The following is an 18,239-nucleotide window of genomic DNA, read 5'->3' as shown; positions in this document are numbered from 1 at the left end:
AAATTTTGTATTAATTGGATATTATTTGTTATTTGATCCATAAACTCATGCTTTGTCTATAATTTTAATATACAAAAATCTTGAACTTTAAAAATATTATTGATGAGATATTTACTAATATTTGATCATCTTAAAATTTTGCTAGCATGAAATGTACAAGAAGAAAATTTAAATTTATAGTGGATTTGTCAAAACACAAATTCAATACAAAATTATTTAGTGTATGTATTACCAAAAATAACTTGAATCCAACCCATTAATTAAATATGTATATTAATATATATATATATATATATATATATATATATATATTTGTTGAGTTTTCCTATGCATTGCACAAGTTAGCAAATATTCTATAGTGTAAAATGAAAGTTTTTAAGTTTTTCTTTTGCTTCCTCTGTAGTTTTTATATAATATATGCCATTAAGCCTTTGCAAACTCACACTTTTTCACGTTATCATTCTAATATATATATATAGGTGAAATGCACAACTTACGGTCTGACAGATACTTATGAATGATTATTTATTATAATTGTTTAATTGAAAGTCTTTGCATGACGAGAATTAGATATTTGATAATAAAATAAACTACATAACTTGTATGAGACTGGAAACTTAAACACTTTGCCTAATTCATTGGCTGCGATGATTTGGAAGTGGTTTAGGAACAAAATACCCAGTATGATATAAGATTCCCAAAACTGTAAAGAAGCCAAATGAGTATCCAATGCCCACTCCTTCCCATAAGAACAATGTCTCCTTACTCTCATCCTTTGAAGATTCTGTTGGTGATAGCTCTTTAGCACATGGAACCTGAATCTGCATTCCGCATAGTCCACTATTGTTAGCAAAAAAGTTCGGATCATTCATAGTGTCCATTTGGCCACCAATTGGAATCTTACCTGTGAGCTCATTGTTACTCACATCCAAAACAGACAATTCTTGCAACTTTGCTAGTGATTGCGGAATTAAGCCTGATAATATATTATGTGACAAGTCCAAAGTCTCAAGACTCTCTAGGTCACCAAGACTTATCGGTACCTTTCCAGAGAGGATGTTATGTGAGATGTTGAGAAGCTTTAGATCCTTCAATCTGCCTAATGATGCTGGGATCTCACCAAAAAGTTTGTTCATTGACAGGTCTAACAAAGAGTAGAGATGGAGGTTACGGCTTGAGAGACTTTGTTTTGACTTCTTCCAAATCACTTTCAGATAATGTAACTGGATTGAGATGGCGACAATATCAGGGAGTGATGAAAATTCGTTTGATGTTTCAATCATACCAGCAAAATCTCCAAACTTTGGAGAGATGTTGCCAACAAGATGGTTGTTTGAGAGGTCAAGAATTTGGAGGCTACTAAGTTTGAAAATACCATTAGGGATGGAACCTTGGAGGGTGGTATTACGTAAATTTAGGACTTGAAGAGTGGAGATTTGGCTAATAAACTCTGGCAATCCACCTGTGATTTTGTTGTCATGGATATCTAGGTATTCAAGCTTGCTCATTTTGGTCAGGTTTCTAGGCAAGCGGCCAGTAAACTTATTTTTTCCCAATGCAAGAAGTTTAATTTCTTGTGAAAAATTTGTTGGAATTTCACCAGAGAATTCATTAGAAGAAAAGTCAATGAACCCGAGCACTTCATTGGAGCTAAAATCTGGTAAGTTGCCAAAAAATCTATTGCTTGAAAAGTCTAGTAATAGGAGGTAACGAATATTAGAGATAGATTGAGGAACCTTACCTGAAAAATTATTTTCAGCCAACATGAGGACTATGAGAGAAGTTGCATTACCAATGTTGTTTGGCAGTTCTCCAAAAAAGTTGTTTTGAGATAGGGAAAGAACTAATAAACTTTGAGAGTTGAACAGACGAGGTGGGAGAGAACCTGTAAGACTGTTATTTGATAGAAATATGCTTCCAACTTCCATTTCAACAAGCCATTGTGGGAACATTCCTTCTAGCTTATTGTCACTCAAGTCCAAAACTTCAAGAGTCTTTTGTTTAGAAATCCAATATGGGATTTCTCCTGTCAGACCGCAAGACTTCATAGATAATTCAGATAGCATAAACTTTGGCTCTATCTTTGCATTGCTATTCCATGTTAGATGATTCCCTCCTAGAAAAAGACGCTTCATGCCCTCGATAGTGAACAACCAAGGTGGAATTTCTCCACTGAGTAGGTTATTTTCCAACTGAAGTGTTTCCAACTTCGTCAAATTCTTTATAGACGATGGAATTCCACCTGTCAACCAGTTATTGCTCAAGGCCAAGATAGTTATGTTGGATAGATTGCCAATAAAAATAGGAATGTTCATTGACAAGGAATTATCCCTCAAGTCTAATTCTTCCAACCCCTTCAAATACGAAAATGAAGATGGAATTTCACCAAAAAACTTGTTGCTGCGAAGACACAATCGCTGCAACTTTGTCATGTTCCCTATCTCCTTGGGGATATTTCCACCAAAAAAATTTTCTTCCAACTTCAAAACCCGCAAGTTTTGAAGAGAGCCCACTTCCCCACTAAGAATACCATGGAACAAACTACCACTTATATCAAGATATCGAAGATACCTCAAATGGAAAAGTTGAGAGGGAATGGAGCCATTGAAGTGATTATTCTTCAAATCAAGATAAACCAATTTGCTTAAATTGGCAAAGCCGTCACCTGGCAATTCACCTTGTATTTGATTCCCTTCCATGTCAAGCAGCATCAAGCTTCTAATGCGAAAGAGTGGCGTCAAGATGGTGGAAGTCACCACTATGGGCTCCATAGATCGCATGAAAACAAGGGAGTCAAGATGTAGAGCAATCACAGTCCTCGAATGAAAACGAGTACTACAAATGACCCTGTTCTAGTTGCAACAATCTGAGGTGGAATTCCATGACTCTAACTCAACAACTGGGCTTTCTAATGAGGGAGAACTAGTTGTTTTGATGAGAGAGGATTTAAACTCGAGAAGGGCTTGTTTTTGATATTCAGGGCAACAAAGAGAAGGGGTGAAAAGAATGAGAAGCGCTAGTAGCAGGCTGAGGTTGCCCATTATCGTTGTGTTTCTTTGTTCTTTGTTGGATGGTCATGGTTATAAACAGTTTGGAGGAGTGTGATATGAAGAGGTTTTCATGCTGCACCACTAATCACGGTGTTCTCAAAGTCTAACTCAATGATCACGTAGCATTGAAAATCTGTGGAAAGGAAAGAGAGATCACTGGAAAGCATTTTGGCTAGTCTGGTATCTCTTTTCATGGAGTGAGTTTACACAAAAATTTACTATGTTGCAGTTAAATTTTTGTTTGTCTTGCACTCTCACATGTTGACTATGTTGCAGCGATAAATTTAGCGTTTAAAAAGCATTTTATCGTAATACCAATGTACCATAAGCTTTTTAACGTATTTTGATAAAATAATTCTTTTTTAGAAAAAATAAGTTGATACACTCAGTACACATAACTTCCAGTCCATGCTACATAACTTTGTAAGCATGACCTATGAACTCTCACACTACGGCAAACTAAACGCATAGCGCATCCTTCAAATTTACTAAACAATTGAACTCGTTTATTAGTGAGAGTTTAATTTTGTGGTCTATAATGTGGTTAAATATGCTACTTTATATATAATATATAAAAGGGAATGATTCGCATTTCCTCTATTCCTACAAATACAAAGTGTTTTAATAGAAAAGACATTGAGTTTATTCCTTGACCCATGTTATTCCCCTTAATTTTGGATTCATAAAATACATACATACGATGAGTCTTTCACAGAGGCTTTTTGCTTTGGTGAGCTCATGGAAGATGAAGTGGAGTCGGACGAAGAAGTAGAGAACCTGCGTGAGGGGCTTGTTGCTGTCAAGTTCTCAAGAGATTTTAAGAAGCGCATCCGAACGCCATGGTCAAAAGCTCTTATAGTTAAGGTGTATGGCAGATCGGTGGGGCTCAACTTTCTGCATAATAGGCTTCTTTCTTTATGGAAACCGGCTGGAAGGTTTGACTGCGTTGATTTGGAGCATGGTTTCTATCTTACTCGGTTTTCTTTGAAAGACGATTATGAAGCCGTTCTTAGAAAAGGCCCTTGGTTCATTGGGGAAAACTTTCTCTCCATTAGGCCTTGGGAACCTGACTTTCGACCGGCGTCGGCGAACGTCACTTCCATAACTGTTTGGATACGGCTAAAGGAACTACCAATTGAATATTATAATCTTGAGGCTCTCATTCATATTGGAAAATCCATCGGTAATGTCTTGCGGGTAGACTCTCACACTGCAATGGAAACGAGAGGGAGGTATGCGAGGATTTGTGTTCAAGTGGATGTGAATAAACCACTGCCCAATGCAGTGTTAATCGGAAAATGCGAGCAAAACATCTGTTATGAAGGATTACAGAGTCTATGTTTTTCTTGCGGAAGAATTGGCCACCGTAAAGAAAATTGCCCGTATACAATCCGAGCTGAGTCATCGCCGCCGGCATCTGGAATGAAGGAGAATGGGAATGCAAATGATCATCCATGCGAGGTGCGTGTGCCTGACAATGTGGGGCCAGAGGTGGAGTCCAGCAGGATCATGCATGGGAGTGAGCGTGAGGAGGTACAAACAGGTACATACGGATCTTGGACTATTGTGTCACGTAGGAAGAATGGGATTAAGCTACAGAGGAGTGGAGGGGCCTACAATGCTATGGATAACGGTCGTCTAAAGCAGGAGTTGCGGAAGAATGTGAATGCAGCGAGATTCAGTAGTGTGGTGGAAAAATTTAAGGCCAGTGATGGGCCGGCTAGGGAGTTCAAAAGGAAGCTTGTGCCATCGAAGCCCAACATGGAAGCCCCTGTAGCAGATAATGGTCCTCCAGCAAGTAGTTATGCTCCTCATCAGGCCCATGTTGCGTTGGAAAGAAGCCCAAAGGTTCCTGAAGTGGGCGTAGGAAATGAAGGCTGTTTGAGTTATGTGGACCACAGAATTTCGGTCAAAAGTAAAAAAGCCTTAGCACGTGCTAAGACTCAAGTTGTTAACACTCAGACCAGCTCTGGTCGCTTCCAAAATATCTCCTCTGAAAATCAGTCCGTGAGTTGTCTTCCTCAAGCAGATCGGCATCAGGTTGTGAGCAAGAGCAAGCCAGATCGGGTAAGGAAGCCGCTGCTTTCAATCACGACTAAGCCGGAGGTGGGCTTCGTATTTAAAGGAAGCTGTGGCGGAGAGGAGTGTGATGATGGAGGCGTTGGGTTTCGTGGTACCAGCAATACTGATGGCGGTGTCGATGGTCAAATGCTGTATAGTGAAGATGCAGGGGAGTCGGCAAGTGAGCTGGTTGGAAATGTTTCAAAGGAGTGTGATGGGGTGCTCATGGGAGGGGCAGAGCATGGAGTTGCTGATACAGAGTGTATGGAGCTTGAGGAAGGAGGTCATGCTTCTAATTCTTGCTGATAAGTGTTTGCCTCCGCTTGGTGTTTGTCCGATTTTCTTTGTTTTGTTAATTATGAACTTCATCATCTGGAATAGCAGGGGTGCGTTAAAACCCAATTTTCAAAGTCATATTAAGGATTTGGCTCGTGTTCATGATCCGGCGATTTTTGTGGTAATGGAAACTCGTTTGGGAGGGGAGAGAGCAAAAGGTATTACAGATAGATTGCCTTTTGATGGAGCGATCCATACGGATACGATTGGCCGTACGGGGGGATTATGGCTTCTTTGGAATTCAGACAAAGTAGAAGTTACTCTTATGGAAAAAACAGAGCAGGAAATTCATGTTACTATTAAGGTACGAACTTCCAATCTGTCCTGGTTATTTTCAGCTATTTATGCTAGTCCTAGGTTTGCTGAAAGGTCTATTTTGTGGAATAATCTTATAAATGTTGCGGAGCTGCATAGCATGCCTTGGGTAATTGCAGGGGATTTTAATGAGCCTCTATCTAGTGCTGATAAGTTAGGAGGAAGAGATGTTAGCATTAGGAGGTCTCTCCTTTTAAAGGACTGTCTGGATAGATGTAACATGATAGACCTGGGGTTCTCAGGCTCAAGGTTTACTTGGGCCAATCGTAGAGATGCCCACATTCTCATCCAAGAAAGAATAGATAGATTTTTTGTAAACTCTAGTTGGTGCACTCTTTATCCTGAAGCTAAGGTTTCCCATCTTACTCGTTGTCACTCGGACCACTGTCCGGTTCTTTTGGAAACCAGTCCTGCTGTGTGGTCTAAGCCTAATGTGTCTTTCAAGTTCCAGAGCTTCTGGCTCTCAGACCCTTCCTTTCCTAGGGTTGTCCAGCAAGCCTGGAGTCAAGGTTCTCAACTCCAGGGTGCCATTTCTAAATTTTCTCGTGATGCTTCAGATTGGAATAAAGCTCATTTTGGTAATATCTTTGCAAAAAAGAGAAGGATAATGGCTAGGTTGGATGGAACTCAGAGAAGCTTAGCTATTAGGCCGTCTCATAATCTTGTTATTTTGGAAAGGCAACTCCAAGCTGATCTGGCTTGTGTTCTCAGCCAAGAGGAGGAACTTTGGGCTCTGAAATCTAGAGTGAATTGGATGATGTTTGGAGATCGTAACACTTCCTTCTACCATATCTCTACTTTGGTACGAAGGAAGAGAAACACTATTAGTGCTATCATGTCTAGCACTGGAGAATGGGTGCATGATGAGAATGAGGTGAAGGAGGTGATTCGTACTGGTTTTGCTAAATTGTACAGTACGTCTCTTTGTTCCGCTCCTCGTGTTATTCTGTCTGATAACACCTGGCATGCTTGTATCACGGATGAGGATCGGGACAGCCTTGATGCAGAGGTTACCGAAGAGGAAATTAGAGCTGGTCTTTGGTCCTTGAAAGCCTTTAAGGCCCCTGGGCCTGATGGTCTTCATGCTGGATTTTTCCAGCAGTTTTGGCTTGTTGTAGGCAGGTCTGTCATGGAGGAAGTTAAGAAGGTTTTTATGTTGAAAGAAGTTCCGGAATTATTAAACAGTACCCTCATCTCTCTCATCCCCAAAATACCTGGCCCGGAAACCTTAAACAACTACCGCCCAATTAGTCTTTGCAACACGGTGTATAAGATTGTGTCGAAAGTAATAGTTGCAAGATTGAGACCGCTGCTTGACCAAGTTATTTCTCCTCTTCAGACTGCTTTCATTCCGGGTAGAAGGGGTACGGACAATGCTATCTTAGTTCAAGAGCTTATCCACTCTGTGAGTAGAAAGAAGGGCAAGGTTGGGTATATGGCAATCAAAATAGATTTGGAGAAAGCCTATGATAAGCTCGAGTGGAGCTTCATTAGGGAGATGCTTACCAAAATAAATCTCCCTCAAGGGCTCATTAAGCTTATCATGAGCTGTATTTCTTCGGTTAACACCTCTATTTTATTAAATGGAGCTAGGTTGGATCAAATTTTTCCTTCCAGAGGAATTAGGCAAGGTGACCCTTTATCTCCGTACATCTTCATCATATGTATGGAATTTCTTGGCCACCTCATTGAAGCCAAGTGTAGCTCTAAGAGTTGGAATCCTGTGAAATCAGCTAGGGGAGGATTGGCTTTCTCTCACCTTTTCTTTGCAGATGATTTAGTCCTTTTTGCTAGGGCTGACCATGACAATTGCACCATTGTCCGTGAGGTGTTAGATGAGTTCTGTAATCGATCTGGGCAAACAGTTAGTGAGGCGAAATCCAGAGTTTATTTTTCGCCAAATGTGGACAGGGATATGAGAGCTTCTATGTGTAATATTTTGGGTTTCCAATCTACCCCAAATATTGGAAAATATCTTGGCATTCCCATAAAACATTCTGGCCCTTCAGCTAATGATTTCAACTTTGTTTTGGATCGGGTTAAGCAGAAACTCTCAGGTTGGAAGGCTAACCTCCTCTCTTTGGCAGGTAGAGCTGTTTTAGTTAAGCATGTTTCCTCTACTATCCCTAATTATGTCATGCAATGCGCTTATTTACCTGGAAAAATTTCTGAGGGAATTGATAGAGTTAATAGGAATTTTCTGTGGGGCTCCTCGGAAACAGCTAAGAAGACTCATTGGGTGAATTGGGAAAAGGTTACGAAGACTAAAGAAGAGGGTGGTTTAGGGATCCAGTCGGCTAAGGGTAGGAACTTGGCCCTTCTAGCAAAACTTAATTGGAGATATCAGTCAAAAGGAAGTTCTTTATGGGCTCAGGTTCTTAAAGGCAAATATTGTAGCACTAGAAGAATTAATTCAAGTAATAGAGACAGATTGCCTTGCTCTAGGGTGTGGGCTGCAATGAAGAAGGGAGCTGAGGTGTTTCAAAAAGGAGTTAGATGGACCATTGGAAGGGATAGTAGCCTTAGCCTTTGGAATGATAGCTGGACCAAGATGGGCTCTCTCCGGCAAGCCATTCAGGGCCCCCTGCCCCGAGATGCAATGGACCTAAGGGTGAAGGATGTTGTCTCTGTTGGTGGATGGGATTTGTCAAAAATCCCCTTTGTGTTTCCGGATCCAACAAAACTTGAGCTTCAGGCAATTTCGGTTGCTTTGGCTTCGAGAGGAGGGGATAAATTAACTTGGATAGACTCAGAGCATGGTTCTTTCAATATTGGGTCTGCCTATAAGTTAGCTTCTGCGGTGGGTAATAGTGCTCAGTTTGAGGGAAGCTGGATTTGGAAAGTAAAGATTCTGCCCAGAATTCAATCCTTTGTTTGGCTTTGTTTACATAATAGTATAGGAGTAAAAGATTGCCTCCTTACAAGGGGAATTGTTCCTGAGAACTCCTGCCCCTTGTGCCATTCAACCAATGAATCCATTTTGCATGCTCTAAGGGATTGCGAAGCTGTGAAGTTTATCTGGAGTCAGTTGGGAGTGCATGATGTGGACAATCTTTTCTTTGAAAGAGACATTCAGGAGTGGTTAAAAATAAATAGTACTAACAAGAAACCCACAGGTCAGCTGCTCATTCCTTGGAGTATTCAATTTCTTTTTGCTGTTTGGTTAATCTGGAAGCGCAGAAATCACTTGGTCTTTAGGAGCCTTGGGCCGAACCCTCACTTGGCTAAGGAAATAGTCCAAAGGGCTTTTGAGTACTACTTCTATGCTGCTCCAGCCAAGGACCCCGTTGTCAAAATTGTTAGGCCTATTCGATGGTCTAAACCAATAGCAGGTTGGTTAAAGTTGAACACAGATGGTTCTTCCCTTGGAAATCCGGGGTTGGCAGGGGGAGGAGGTTTGATTCGCAATGAAGAGGGTGGTTGGGTAGCTGGATTTGCCCGGAAAATAGGAATTACAACAAGCTTTCTGGCTGAGCTATGGGCTCTTAGAGACGGGCTTAGTCTTTGTGTAAATCGCTGCATCTTAGCAGTAGATGTAGAGCTGGATGCAAAGTCTATTGTGGATGCTATTGTGAACCCCAATTATTCTAATATCTTTGCTTCTGCTCTCTTGGATGATTGTAGACACTTGATACAACAAATTCCTCAAGTTCGCTTCAAGCATTGTTTCCGGGAAGCTAACCGCTGTGCGGATGCTCTAGCTAGGATGGGAGGTCTTCTAGAAGATGATTTTACTGTTTTTGAAAGTCCTCCTGTGGACATATCAGTTTTGTTGGAATTTGATTCCAAAGGATTGTACATGAACAGGCTTTGCCCTGCTTCTCTGCTTGAGCTTTAGTTCTTTGTTAATAAAAATTCCTCTTAACCAAAAAAAAGACTTGGATTTTATTTTGTTTTATTTTATTTTTGGTTGGGTATCGTATGTAGAGTTTTTTGGCTTAATATTGCTAAATTCGAAGTTAATTTGTGTTATAGGTACTGTTCCAACTTATTTAGGAATCTGAGGAAAGAGAGTGAATTTCGGCAATACCATTGCCGAAATTCAACAAAAGTAGGAGAGAGAAAGAGAAAAAGTAGGAGAGAGAAATTTTTTATTTTCGGCAACACCATCACCGAAATTCCTTCTGCCCATACCTGCTGCCCGAGTGGATGCTCGAAGTGTGAGTGCGCGCAAGGAAAACCAAACGTGGCAATGGCATTGCCGAAATAGGAGGGGAAATTTTTTTTTCCCCTCCTATTTCGGCAATGCCATTGCCACATTTCACTTCTTTTTTTTTTTTTTTTTTTTTTTTTTTTTTTTAAAGAAATGATATGTGCACACAATTTTTACAATATTTTTACAATAAATTTTAAGTGGCAGGTTGTTATTGTTGGATTAAAAAAGTAATCTCAGTGTTAAATTCAAATTTTAACTAATAATAACTAATTACCTGTGATTTGTTGTGAAAATATTGTAAAAATATTGTAAAAATTATGTGCACATATCATTTCTTAAAAAAAAAAAAAAAAAAAAGTGAAATGTGGCAATGGCATTGCCGAAATAGGAGGGGAAATTTTGGCAATGGCATTGCCGAAATAGGAGGGGAAAAAAAAAATTTCCCCTCCTATTTCGGCAATGCCATTGCCACATTTGGTTTTCCTTGCGCGCACTCATACTTCGAGCACCCACTCGGGCAGCAGGTATGGGCAGAAGGAATTTCGGTGATGGTGTTGCCGAAAATCAAAAATTTCTCTCTCCCACATTTTTTCTTTCTCTCTCCTATTTTTGTTGAATTTCGGCAATGGTATTGCCGAAATTCACTCTCTTTCCTCAGATTCCTAAATAAGTTGGAACAGTACCTATAACACAAATTAACTTCAAATTTATCAATATTTAGCCAAAAGACTCATCGTATGTATGTATTTTATGAATCCAAAATTAAGGGGAATAACATGGGTCAAGGAATAAACTCAATGTCTTTTCTATTAAAACACTTTGTATTTGTAGGAATAGAGGAAATGCGAATCATTCCCTTTTATATATTATATATAAAGTAGCATATTTAACCACATTATAGATCACAAAATTAAACTCTCACTAATAAACGAGTTCAATTGTTTAGTAAAATTGTAAGGATGCGCTATGCGTTTAGTTTGCCGTAGTGTGAGAGTTCATAGGTCATGCTTACAAAGTTATGTAGCATGGACTGGAAGTTATGTGTACTGAGTGTATCAACTTATTTTTTCTAAAAAAGAATTATTTTATTAAAATACGTTAAAAAGCTTATGGTACATTGGTATTACGATAAAATGCTTTTTAAACGCTAAATTTATCGCTGCAACATAGTCAACATGTGAGAGTGCAAGACAAACAAAAATTTAAAGATCAAATGTGAAAAAAAAAAAAAAAAACCCTAACAAGGTTCTATGAGGTTGTTTATCTTCAAATTCTAATAATTTTATTCTTTACTTATTGGCATCTAATTTTGAATCAATATACACACCATTAAGCTATATTCTAGTACATACTTTATAAGGAAAGATAGCTAACAATAACATTAGTAGTGAACTTAAAAAGAGAATTATTAACGAATGCTTTTAAATGTATTCATTTATAAACTATTTTTAGAAATATTTTATGGGAAAATAATAAATCAATTAATTTTTTTGACAGTTTTTTATATTTTTCATTAAAGTGATGTCAAAACTTTCCTAATATAGTTTATTAACAATTTTTCTAAGTGCATTTAAAAATTAAAAATCAATATTATTTGTTTAGTTATTCCTAGAATACACCTTAATTTACAATATCTACTACATTGTTATTAAACAAATATACTTAGTTTCTTATCAATTATACATTCTTTTGTTCTTTTGGGCAATCGGTCATGTAGTTTACTATTGATACTCTATTTCATTGGTAACTTAGAACATTCTCACACAATATACACTCAACTAACTCAATTTAATATCAATTTAGGTTACCACATCACATGCATGAGCAAAGGCAGCTATCTGCATCAATGCTCATCTACAAAACACCTAGAACTCAAACATCTATTTTTGGAGCATGTGTATTATCAATATCTAATATGTAATTTACAAATAAATAATGAGTGTTTTCATCTTATTATTAAGATTCTCATAATATACTTTAGTCGCCATCCAAACTAATAACCTTATTATAATTTCAAGTTAAGTAACCATGTTGCAACCCAAAGACATTTCAAACTCGAGTAGCCTTTACCTCACTCGTTTACCAAAGCAACCACACATATAAGGTCGTTGAAGATTTAAGCAACTTCACCAATATTTGATTAAGTTTGGCCCAACCAACTAGTGACCGTGCTTTAGGTTTTACAAAAACCTAGCTATTGTAATCAAATTTTTTTAGCATCATATTTTTAGGAAAATATGTTTGCTTCCTTCACAAAGCATACCATGGACATACTTAAGGTTATATAATTGGTTTCCTAATTTACTTCTCATGAGAAATTCTAAAAAATTGAACACTGTCTATTGGCATAACAATATCTAAATCCTTTACTCTTGCACATCAAAAAAATATAACATTCTCTCTAGAATGCAACTAGGAAACTAGTCATATAGTAAAATTCTCTTTTCTTAGATTGTATTTAAGACCAATACCATATAAATTTTTTTTATTCAAACAATTGATGTAATTTTCATTATCCATCAATGAAGGAATACTTTTTTATATATATAGGTTTTCTTAATTTTTCTTGTTTAATTAAATTAAGTGATGACTCCATTATAAAGCTATTAGATTAGGGGTAAAACAATATCGACAGTTAAATATCCACCTTCAACTCTTTACTTGTTAAGAAAAAAAAACAGGACAAAGTTTAGCTATAAAATTGATTGTAGTCTTAAGTTACAACCTTACTCAATATTATTAACACTATTACATATATATTTCAAAAATCTAACCACTGAATTGCATATTCTTTACGCTCTTAATACATGTGTTAAATTTTGTGCCAATTGAATATTATTTACTATATAATCTATAAGATTATATTTTATATATAATTTTAAACTATAAAAACTTGTAATTTAAACAATTTATTGATAACATAGTTAGCTATTAAATATTAATCTTTAATTTTCTAGAAATTTTACAAGCATGGGAGATATAAAAAGAAAATGTAATCCAATGGTAGATTTGTCAAAATTCATCTTCAATAAAAAGATATTAAGTAAGGTTGTAGCCTTAAGTTACAACCAATTTTGTAGCTAAACTTTGTTTAAAAAAATATTATATCTTGATAAATAAAAAAAGAAAAATAGAAAAGAGAGAGAGAGAGAGAGAGAGAGAGAGAGAGGCCCCTTAGAGCTGCAGTTTTCACTAAGTGCTAAGAACAAGAATATATTTAAATCATTAAAATTTTAAAATATTATTCTAATAAAAAGTTATTGAATGGTGTAATATTAATAAAAAGTTATTGAGTACAATTTTTTTTTAGAGAGTTTCAACCTATGGCGTTCGCTTTTGATGATAGTTCTTTATCATCAAATTAAGATACTAATCAGTTTTTGGTATAGGCGGAAAATGAACCTCAGATCTCTTATACAACTATCAGAGACTTTACCAGTTAAATTAACTGGAACCCACGTTATTGAGTACACTTAATTATTAGTTCAACTAATTAGCACTTTCTGATATCTTTGACTTCCAAGGTTCATATCCTCCTCCACCTTACTATTGAATTATCAAAAAAGAAAATTTTTTTTGCCCAATTTAATACTCCACTGATTAAGGACATAATTCATGGCTGCTTTTGTACTTGTTATTAGCAGGCTTTGTTGATTTCGTATACTATAGCCCGGTAACGACTTTTGATACTTCTATGTTTCAAGCATAAGAAGTTATGATAATATTTAAAAAGCAGCTAATGTGCAGTTTATAATAGTGAATATTGTTTTTTAATTTTTTAATAGCATCCTTTGATATTTGTATGAAAAAACAAAAACTAACAAACAAAGATTAGAATTCTTCTCTCTACTTATTGTAACAATTATCAATTGGTTGGTGTAATCTTCCCCATATAATCATTCTAATATGTATTTTCTTTAGTTTGGTTTTTAGACCTACAAATCATGTTAAACTATGTGTGATTAGATTAATTACAGTTTATCGTTATTTTGGACAAATAAATCCAGTAACAAATAAAACTTGATTTAATTAGGTTTCATATATATTCTAACAAATTCTCATTGAATTTGGTATGTTCTTTTATGCTTCAAAATTATGGGACATGATCCAGTTGCTCCATCCAATAATTTATTTTTGGTTAGTATTTTAAAATTCCCACCATTAGATTATGCGTTCTCATTCTTCTTAATATTCATGTTAAATTTTGTATTAATTGGATATTATTTGTTATTTGATCCATAAACTCATGCTTTGTCTATAATTTTAATATACAAAAATCTTGAAATTTAAAAATATTATTGATTAGATATTTACTAATATTTGATCATCTTAAAATTTTGCTAGCATGAAATGTACAAGAAGAAAATTTAAATTTATAGTGGATTTGTCAAAAAACAAATTCAATACAAAATTATTTAGTGTATGTATTACCAAAAATAACTTGAATCCAACCCATTAATTAAATATGTATATTAATATATATATATATATATATATTTTTTTTTTTGTTGAGTTTTCCTATGCATTGCACAAGTTAGCAAATATTCTATAGTGTAAAATGAAAGTTTTTAAGTTTTTCTTTTGCTTCCTCTGTAGTTTTTATATAATATATGCCATTAAGCCTTTGCAAACTCACACTTTTCACGTTATCATTCTAATATATATATATATATATATATATATATATATAGGTGAAATGCACAACTTACGGTCAGACAGATACTTATGAATGACTATTTATTATAATTGTTTAATTGAAAGTCTTTGCATGACGAGAATTAGATATTTGATAATAAAATAAACTACATAACTTGTATGAGATTGGAAACTTAAACACTTTGCCTAATTCATTGGCTGAGATGATTTGGAAGTGGTTTAGGAACAAAATACCTAGTATGATATAAGATTCCCACAACTGTAAAGAAGCCAAAATAGTATCCAATGCCCACTCCTTCCCATAAGAACAATGTCTCCTTACTCTCATTCTTTGATGATTCTGTTGGTGATAGCTCTTTAGCACACGGAACCTGAATCTGCATTCCGCATAGTCCACTATTGTTAGCAAAAAAGTTCGGGTCATTCATAGTGTCCATTTGGCCACCAATTGGAATCTTACCTGTGAGCTCATTGTTACTCACATCCAAAACAGACAATTCTTGCAACTTTGCTAGTGATTGCGGAATTAAGCCTGATAATTTATTATGTGACAAGTCCAAAGTCTCAAGACTCTCTAGGTCACCAAGACTTATCGGTACCTTTCCAGAGAGGATGTTATGTGAGATGTTGAGAAGCTTTAGATCCTTCAATCTGCCTAATGATGTTGGGATCTCACCAAACAGTTTGTTCATTGACAGGTCTAACAAAGAGTAGAGTTGGAGGTTACGGCTTGAGAGACTTCGTTTTGACTTCTTCCAAATCACTATCAGATAATGTAACTCGATTGAGATGGTGACAAGATCAGGGAGTGATGAAAATTCGTTTGATGTTTCAATCATACCAGCAAAATCTCCAAACTTTGGAGAGATGTTGCCAACAAGATGGTTGTTTGAGAGGTCAAGAATTTGGAGGCTACTGAGTTTGAAAATACCATTAGGGATGGAACCTTGGAGGGTGGTATTACGTAAATTTAGGACTTGAAGGGTGGAGATTTGGCTAATAAACTCTGGCAATTCACCTGTGATTTTGTTGTCATGGATATCTAGGTGTTCAAGCTTGCTCATTTTGGTCAGGTTTCTAGGCAAGCGGCCAGTAAACTTATTTTTTCCCAATGCAAGAAGTTTAATTTCTTGGGAAAAATTTGTTGGAATTTCACCAGAGAATTCATTAGAAGAAAAGTCAATGAACCCGAGCACTTCATTGGAGCTAAAATCTGGTAAGTTGCCAAAAAATCTATTGCTTGACAAGTCTAGTAATAGGAGGTAATGAATATTAGAGATAGATTGAGGAACCTTACCTGAAAAATTATTTTCAGCCAACATGAGGACTATGAGAGAAGTTGCATTACCAATGTTGTTTGGCAGTTCTCCAGAAAAGTTGTTTTGAGATAGGGAAAGAACTAATAAACTTTGAGAGTTGAACAGACGAGGTGGGAGAGAACCTGTAAGACTGTTATTTGATAGAACAATGCTTCCAACTTCCATTTCAACAAGCCATTGTGGGAACATTCCTTCTAGCTTATTCTCACTCAAGTCCAAAACTTCAAGAGTCTTTTGTTTAGAAATCCAATATGGGATTTCTCCTGTCAGACCGCAAGACTTCATAGATAATTCAGATAGCATAAACTTTGGTTCTATCTTTGCATTGCTATTCCATGTTAGATAATTCCCTCCTAGAAAAAGATGCTTCATGCCCTTGATAGTGAACAAACAAGATGGAATTTCTCCACTGAGTCGGTTGTTTTCCAACTGAAGTGTTTCCAACTTCGTCAAATTCTCTATAGACGATGGAATTCTACCTGTCAACATGTTATTGCTCAAGGCCAAGATAGTTATGTTGGATAGATTGCCAATAAAAATAGGAATGTTCATTGACAAGGAATTATCCCTCAAGTCTAATTCTTCCAACCCCTTCAAATACGAAAATGAAGATGGAATTTCACCAAAAAACTTGTTGCTGCGAAGACACAATCGCTGCAACTTTGTCATGTTCCCTATTTCCTTGGGGATATTTCCACCAAAAAAATTTTCTTCCAACTTCAAAACCCGCAAGTTTTGAAGAGAGCCCACTTCCCCACTAAGAATACCATGGAACAAACTACCACTTATATCAAGATATCGAAGATACCTCAAATGGAAAAGTTGAGAGGGAATGGAGCCATTGAAGTGATTATTCTTCAAATCAAGATAAACCAATCTGCTTAAATTGGCAAAGCCCTCACCTGGCAATTCACCTTGTATTTGATTCCCTTCCATGTCAAGCAGCATCAAGCTTCTAATGCGAAAGAGTGGCGTCAAGATGGTGGAAGTCACCACCATGGGCTCCATAGATTGCATGAAAACAAGGGAGTCAAGATGCAGAGCAATCACAGTCCTCGAATGAAAACGAGTACTACAAATGACCCTGTTCCAGTTGCAACAATCTGAGGTGGAATTCCATGACTCGAACTCAACGACTGGGCTTTGTAATGAGGGAGAACTAGTAGTTTTGATGAGAGAGGATTTAAACTCGAGAAGGGCTTGTTTTTGATATTCAGGGCAACAAAGAGAAGGGGTGAAAAGAATGAGAAGCGCTAGTAGCAGGCTGAGGTTGCCCATTATCGTTGTGTTTCTTTGTTCTTTGTTGGATGGTCATGGTTATAAACAGTTTGGAGGAGTGTGATATGAAGAGGTTTTCATGCTGCACCACTAATCACGGTGTTCTCAAAGTCTAACTCAATGATCACGTAGCATTGAAAATCTGTGGAAAGGAAAGAGAGATCACTGGAAAGCATTTTGGCTAGTCTGGTATCTCTTTTCATGGAGTGAGTTTACACAAAAATTTGACTTTTAAAGAATAAAGCAAGCTTGGAAGCTGGAAAGCAAAACGTGAAAAGCATTTTGTGTTTCCGCATAAACGACTTGTGGTTTATTTCTTGCTTTATTCACTGCATCAAGTCGTGCATTACTGATTGGAGAAGCAAGAATCACTGTTCGTGGATTTAGTTTTAGTTTGTTAGCACAGTAGTTTCTCTATCACTGGGGTTCTATTGCATCCTTATGAGTTTGAAAATACTCATATATTTCATGCTTTGCAGGTCATCATCGATCAATGATCATACCCATTAGAAATGCTACCTTAAAAAGAGGTTCACATGGCTGCACCACCAATCGCGGTGTACCCAAAGTCTAAGTCAGTAGGAACGAAGTAATATATATTTTTTGGATAATCGATGGGAAAAGGAAAGAAACTGGAAAAGAAGAATGAAGAATGAAGCACTAAAACAACTACCTGTAACGAACTACACTAACCAATTGGAAAATAACACGTCTAGACTAAGAGATAAATATGCATGAGTGGACGACTTGTAGTTTTAAGTGTTTAGCTGAGAAGCTAGATGCAATTAAATACGACATGTCATATATTTTTTGCATTTTAAGCTCATTTTCTAAGTTTTACCATAATTCATTTTAGTCATCTAATTTTGCTTTTGTTCATTTTAGTTCTCTAAATTTCAAGTTTAGTCTATTAAGCCCCTTTCGTCAACTTTTGTTATTATAATTATTATTATTTTAAAATTAAGGATTATTTTTCAATCATTAATTGGATTTTTTTCCATTTAAAAAATTTGAAGAAAAAAAATTAAAATTTGGACAATCAACCGCAATATTTAACCGAAGTTGATG

General features: G+C 36.4%; 1 protein-coding gene across 1 annotated transcript; it reads right to left on the bottom strand.

Moving 5' to 3' along the window:
• Nucleotides 1–560: 560 nt before the first annotated feature.
• LOC126715734 (receptor-like protein 46) lies at nucleotides 561–17,580 on the bottom strand. The gene is made up of 2 exons (XM_050416499.1): nucleotides 15,521–17,580; nucleotides 561–1,390 (listed from the first exon to the last, which is right to left on the bottom strand). The coding sequence occupies exons 1-2, from the start codon at nucleotides 17,169–17,171 to the stop codon at nucleotides 636–638; spliced, it is 2,406 nt and encodes an 801-aa protein (XP_050272456.1). The 5' UTR covers nucleotides 17,172–17,580; the 3' UTR covers nucleotides 561–635.
• Between the last annotated feature and the right edge of the window lie 659 nt (nucleotides 17,581–18,239).

The sequence above is a fragment of the Quercus robur genome, chromosome 2 (genome assembly GCF_932294415.1).
Source record: "Quercus robur chromosome 2, dhQueRobu3.1, whole genome shotgun sequence".
Lineage (NCBI taxonomy): Eukaryota > Viridiplantae > Streptophyta > Magnoliopsida > Fagales > Fagaceae > Quercus > Quercus robur.
This window is presented reverse-complemented; position numbering and strand designations above follow the sequence as displayed.